The following is a 6,855-nucleotide window of genomic DNA, read 5'->3' as shown; positions in this document are numbered from 1 at the left end:
CTGACAAAATTGAAAAAAAAAAAAAAAAAAANAAAAAAAAAATGATATTATCTAAAAAAAAAAAAAAAGAAAAAAGAAAAATCTTATTTTTTCTTTGAAAAATTGAAAGCGTGGTTTTCTATTTTATCATATCGATGAAATAGGAAAAAAAAGGCAATTATCTTTACGTTTAAGAATTCCCACACATAACAGAGTTAGAAAATAAGAGTTAAGCGAAAATTTTTCGATAATTATTTAAGCACAGCCCTTAAATGTAAAATTCATCACTTCAAATAGGTGATAATTTTTAAAGGATGGAAATCCGAAAAAATTTTTTTTTGTTTGTTTAAATTGTAATAAAAATCTTAAGTATTTATTTTTCCAAGTGACATCTCCTTTCAGTTTCACTTTCGTAAATTATGATTTTATGAGAAGTAAAAATCAGTCATGTGAGGTTAAGGCGATTTCCTTATCATTTGACCGATTGATATGAAATGTAAACAGAAGCAATTTAGTAGCGACTTTATTCGTAGGACTGCAATATCGTAAATACGTGAATAATAATGCAATTATACACTAGACTAAATTTTAAATGAAACAACATGTATCCAAGCACCATAATTAAGCTATTGTTGGTGATTAATAGTTTAATATTCATATTATGTGGTAATCATGTCGTATCATATGGTAAGTCTTGACGTAATTTCTGATCTTAATTTGACTTAGACAGTTCTGAGTTTTTAATGCATGCAAGATGTAAAATTATTTCATTCAGTGGTTTAAAATAAATTGAGACATTAATTAAGTTCAGAAAATGACAAAAACTTATGAAATTAGAATTTTAAAATGATAAAATGAATGTTATTATTTTACTACCTGAAGAAAATGCACCACCAAAAGACATATTTTAATTTTGAAATTAGAAAAAAAAATATCTTTCAAGTTAAATTATTATGTAATTATAAATATAGTAATAATTTTATTTAAATTCTAAATTATGGATTTCGTATCATAATTGACAGCAGAAACGCCCTTTAAAAAAAAATGTTTCACGCCTTCTGTGAAGAATTAAGTGTATGTTAAAATTTAGCTGCATAAATTAATATGCGTTTTTAAATTTTTTTTTTGAACTACTTGCATCGTTCGATGTAAAACCGAGTTAACTCTATAATTTTAGATAAAATATTCTTTATACGCACTTGTGTCATCGCATGAAAGTGAAGCAACTTCATTAATTGCATTAAAATTACACTGAAGACTCGCGAGCTTAATTATTACAAATAAAAAAAGATTGTTATTGCAAAATTAATTCACTAGGAGGTTGCATTAGTAATATTATACTTTTTAACCGTTGTTGAACAACTGATCAATTTTAAGGCTTACGAGTACGTACGTTTCACTACGTAGCCTTGTAATTTTGAACTCAATCCAGAAGACAAGGGAACTCTTGGGTTAAGTATTGGAAGAAATTTGCCTTCGGAGGACATTTTGATGGAACTAACCCGCACTTGCGTTACATGGAGAGGAAGATCTACGGTTAGTCTGACAGCAAGGGATACCACTCAGGATATTTCACGTGTCAGCACTATGGTCGCCACAAGTCGGGTAATTAGAATTCGTATCGACCAGCTATGCCTGGGATTCGTACCAGATTCCCCTCATTGGAAGGCGAACCCTCTATCCCCTGAGCCATCGCAGCTCTGCATTCGTTATATGGTTATTTGGAGGGTTGCGTTGCACTTTTGCATGATTATCCTCTATATAACCAATACCTCCAAGAAGAGAAAAGGCCCTAGCACGAGTTACCATGAAAAAGACATTTGATCATTTAGTAGCCCAAATATAATGATACTTTTAGTATTTTCTCCAACTGCGCAGCCTAGTAGCCCAAACACAGTGACATCACTCTTATTTTCCCTTCGTTTATGTTCGTTTTCCTTTATGTTCATTAAGTCGGATTGCTAGATTGATTACTAGGATTGCTAGATTAATTACTAGGATTGCTAGATTGATAACTAGAATTACTAGATTGATTACTAGGTACTACCTTCTCTCTTTTAGAAGGTGTTGACATAACACACTCTATTGCATATTATTCAATGAATTGCTGTTATTCAAAGAACAATTGACATATGTTTGTCGCAAAAAAATAATTACTAAGCAACTATTAATTGAACGATCAATTGAATTTCTGTTATTATGAGTGAGCATTATTAGCGACATAAACTTACGTAAGTTTTTTAGTTAAAAAAATATTGCATTTCGTGTTAAGAGCTTCATTTTAAGCTTGCTAAATACCAGTTCTCCGTGAGGAATAAACTAAAAAGCAAATATGCAATAAATCAGAATCAATCAGCTCCGGATCACGTGATATGCAGTCACGATAGATTACATGTAAGTGACGTAGAGTGGCTATCTCGATTCTGAACGAGTTGTTGAAACGTGATATTTGTTTAGTTTAGCAACTGTTCTTTCCGTTCTATTTCGAGTAAGCCAAGCCCGTCAAGTATGAATTCTTTGAAACGACGCATTATATATTCTTTCACAATGAGTTTCTTACTTAGCATAAAGACAGGCCCGAAGCCATGTAGAACATAAACGAACTAATTCCGCATCGAAGTTGCCAGATACACCAAACAAAAATCTATCATGGTTTCGATAATATACATCAACAAACAGTAAATTTAAGTTAGGTTAAAGACGTAGTCGAGAAAGAATTATATTTTATCAAATTCGATGTGCGATACGGAGTTGTATTTAAATAACTTGACGTTAATTTACATTCTAACTTATGTGTAGAAACTTAGCACGACTTTAACATGCCATCATTTTATAAACAATCAGCTGGTGCTGAGGTCATAGGTCACATGTCTGTGTATCAGTGGTCGTCTTTTTCTCGAATTGCAAGTACCCAATTAACAAAATTGTAATTTCAATTTATTATTATTATTATTATTAATTGTCACCCTTTTCGGCCACTTTATTTTTATTGATTAAGCAAAACGCGTTTTTAGGAGTTCAGCGCACAGATATAAATATACTCAGTATCATTTGGCAACAAAAATGATAATGCTTGACACAAATGAATAAATAAAATAAATAAATAAATAAATAAATAAAATAAATAAATAAATAAATAAATAAATAAATAAATAAAATAAATATTTTTTATTTTTTAACAGTGGGTTTAAGCAATCAGCTGTGCAAACCAGCCGGGACTATCTGGAGAGAAATCGATACCGAATACCGAAGTTTGCTTCATCACAATAATTTATACGTCGTGGCTATTTGCGAAGTTGGCTACACTCTTAACAGACCAGGTGCTATCCGTTGTTTGAATGGATTGTGGATTAATCCGTTGCCCCGTTGTGAAAGAAGTAAGGTATAAATATATTATTCACAAAAGAAATTAAAAACTGAGATAAAGGAATTTTTTGTGTAAGGATTGCTCATAATGACCTAATGATACAACTCAAAGAATTATAAAAAGATTAGTCTCGTCTATTCAAAAATTAATTTAGTGGGCATAGTTAACCGTTTGAGTGCTGAAGAGTTTTCTTATATATATATGCTAATAGTGCGGAATGAAATGCGTACAACACTACTAACCAGCTACTAACAACTACCCAACCAACTACTAACCAACCTATACTAACCCACAGCAGCGTCTCCGCATTTTTGGTACATAACAATCGCCGCACTCAAATGGTTAAGCTTGATGACATAAAACTTCATTTGCATCCAAAAAACAAAACAAAAAATGAGAAGATAAAGTTGGTATATTTCGAGCGAGGATGAGAAAAACAAAATTGAATGAGNGCCATTGAAGTAAAAGCATGTGCATGATATCATTTATTTATTTATAATTTTTTAAACGTTTTCTTATTTCCTGGAAAAATAATAAATATTTTAACCACTAGATGGAGGTAACAGAATAAATCTACGTAAAAAAAAATAACCATCATTGCCACCCTCAATAAACTAATAAATTAAATAATATTTAAAAAAACGAAACTAAATTAAAAGCAGAAACCGAAACTAAAAATATGGTAGGCTTAAGAAAAAAAGAAATAAGCTCCCCATGACGTTGCAGACGAAGTTTCAGGAGGGCAGAAATAAGCAAGCGGGCAGAAATAAGCAACTTCCGGCTGGGGCAGAAATAAGCTCCGGTTGACTATGACGTCACTTCCGTCCCTTAGATCACGGTGCCTACTACTGTTGCCAATGAAAAAAAGATGAAAAGCTCACATTCAATCATAGCAATAAAAAGTGCAAGACGACGTCCATTGAAGGTACTATTGGAAAACTCCCTGTTCTACAGGGAAAAAACTAGAAAATTTTGCTACTGCCCATTGGCGAGTTTTAGCATTTTTAGTAGTGACCATGTTTTTAAAGAATTGAAAATTTCAAACGATTAATAAAGGTACTGATATTGATAATGGCCATGTCTTTTGAAGCGTTTCTCTAAATATGATAAACACTAAAGTGTTTATTGAGGAAAAACATTTAAAAAACAAGCAGCATAAAAAACATCTAAGAAGCAATAAATTAATAATTAATTTATTAATTTTCTCTATACCCCGTAATGCGTGATTTTTTTATAAAATTACTTTAGCGCTTAAAAATAGTCATTTTTTGTTTTGATATAATTACATAACGCCCATGTTAGCCTCTGTCTATTCTGTATAAAGTAATAAAGATATGTAAAATAATTATAACAATTTCATGTTTGTTAAATTTAAAAAAAAAATCATAAAATGATCATGGTGTACATTTTCGACAAAAAAAGCAACGTTCGTGTGGCGACTGGCAGGCGATTATTTAATAGCCTATTAATTAATTTTAATAAATAAATAAATTAATTAAATAATTTTCTCTATACCCCGTAATTCGTGATTTCTAAAAAAATTTAATTAGGGCCTAAAAATAGTAAATTTTTTGTTTTGATATAGTTACATCTCGCCAATGTAATCCTCTGCCTATTCAGAATAAAGTAATTGAGACATGTCAGAATGAACGTTATTCAGTGGGCTCAGTATGTCATTACAGATGTCCTAGGCAGTACTACTTGAAAGGTTCCAGAATGCGCCTTTGCAGTCAGAATTTACAATGGACTGGTGTTCTGCCTCAGTGCATTTTAGAAGAAAACCTTTATGGTAAGTATAAAATTATGAACTTAAACTCTTCAACGAAATTTTTATTTTTAAACTCTTCAGCAAAATAGAGGAACTCGATAAAATTTGCTTCAAATATAAACGACCACAATGCAATCTTTCACGTGGAAGTCCTTGCAATTGATGAATCAATCAGTTACGTATACTGATATATCATTATGTGCAAGTTTTTACAAGTTCAAATTGTGTTGCGACCACAAAGCGACTGCCTACAACTTACACAATTTTATGAAACATACTAATTTAATTTAATTAAAATGTTAATGGAATAAAATAGTGCACTATAAGACCCCAACTCCGCTACTAATATTATAATTGCGGAAATAGGTTTGTATACAAAACCATAGTGCATTGTTGGTCTGTTTATTTCGTTTTCTCGTAAAAACTAAGCAACATATCTCCGTGATCTTGTGCTCAGATTAAGTTGGAGGTCTAGCTAGCTAAAGAATTGACACATGCTAGGTTACAATTTACAGCGGAAAAAAACTTTTCTGTTACAAAATAAAACCTTACTTACAGAGAAAATAAAAACGTACGAGAGTTGAGCTGCAGACAATTGTTAGTTTATAATAATTCCACATATATCAGAAAATAATCCTAATAACCTAAATTTTAATAAAATTTTTACTTCATAGCTACTTTTATAAATTATGTAGAATGTAGATGGATATATATCTTTATATTATAAGGTAAGTATTTATATTGTGAGTACACTCCATAACAAAAAAATCGACGCACCAAGAAGCAATCATCCGATTGCTTTGAAATTTCGTATGCATGAATGTTTTGAACAGATATGCAAATGATTAAAATTTGATGTCCGATGAACGAATAGTTTGATCTCTGGCGCATCGGAACTGCGCATCCAGGAGACGTAATAAAGGAGCAGTTCTTCAACGGTTGTTAAAGCTTTCGGTTTGATTGCGATTCAGATTACCTATCAACAACTTAAAAAATGCCTCGCTGCAGGATTCGCGCTCATTAGGAGCATCTTTCAGAGTTTGACAGAGGTCGTATCATTGGATTGAAAGAGGCCGGTTGAACAAATCAGAGAATCGCTCGTCATTTGGGTCGAAGCGTTGCGGCGATTCGATGATGCTGGCAAGAATGGGTGGAAAATGGCAGAGTTCAGCGTCAGGATGGTAGCGGTTGACCTAGGGCTACAACAGAGCGTGAGGACAGAGTGATTGTCCGAGCAGCTGTCACAGCGCCTTCTTCATCTCTATCAACCATCAGACGTTCAACCCAAACACCAGTGTCCATCATGACCATTCACAGACGGTTGAGAGGGCGAAATCTACGCTCGCGGCAACCGTTACGCCAACTGCCACTCACGCCTGAAACTGCCGAGCCAGATTACAGTGGTGCATGGCTCGATCAGGCTGTAATGATGCCGACTAGGGACGTATAGTCAGCGACGAATCCCGCTTCCAACTGTGTCCTGACGATCATCGAAGACTTTGAAGACGCACAGGGCAGAGGGGGGATCCTGCCTTCACTATTGCACGCCATACCGTCACTCAACAAGGCATTATGGTCTGGGGTGCCATTTCCTTTGACAGCCGGACGCCTTTGGTCGTCATTAGAGGTACACTTACTGCACAGCGGTACGTCGACGACATCCTAAGACCTGTTTTGCTACCGTTCCTTTTGCAGCGCCCTGGGCTGGTTTTTCAGCAGGACAATGCCAGACCACATACGG

The 6,855-nt window shown here is 33.6% G+C and overlaps 1 protein-coding gene across 2 annotated transcripts in view; it reads left to right on the top strand.

Moving 5' to 3' along the window:
• Nucleotides 1–520: 520 nt before the first annotated feature.
• LOC107448848 (fibulin-5) overlaps nt 521–6,855 on the top strand; it is a 15,008-nt gene continuing 8,673 nt past the window's right edge. Inside the window, exons 1-3 of one of the 2 annotated variants that reach the window (XM_016064200.4) lie at nt 521–666; nt 3,162–3,356; nt 4,932–5,135. In XM_016064200.4, coding sequence (XP_015919686.2) covers nt 582–666; nt 3,162–3,356; nt 4,932–5,135 — 484 coding nt within the window. In that variant the 5' untranslated portion in view covers nt 521–581. The remainder of the gene's footprint in view (nt 667–3,161; nt 3,357–4,931; nt 5,136–6,855) is intronic. The other variant, XM_016064201.3, reaches the window with a different exon arrangement.

This window comes from Parasteatoda tepidariorum, chromosome 10 (genome assembly GCF_043381705.1).
Source record: "Parasteatoda tepidariorum isolate YZ-2023 chromosome 10, CAS_Ptep_4.0, whole genome shotgun sequence".
In the NCBI taxonomy this organism is placed as follows: Eukaryota; Metazoa; Arthropoda; class Arachnida; order Araneae; family Theridiidae; genus Parasteatoda; species Parasteatoda tepidariorum.
The sequence above is the reverse complement of the archived record's forward strand: the minus strand, read 5'-3'. Positions and strand labels throughout refer to the sequence as shown.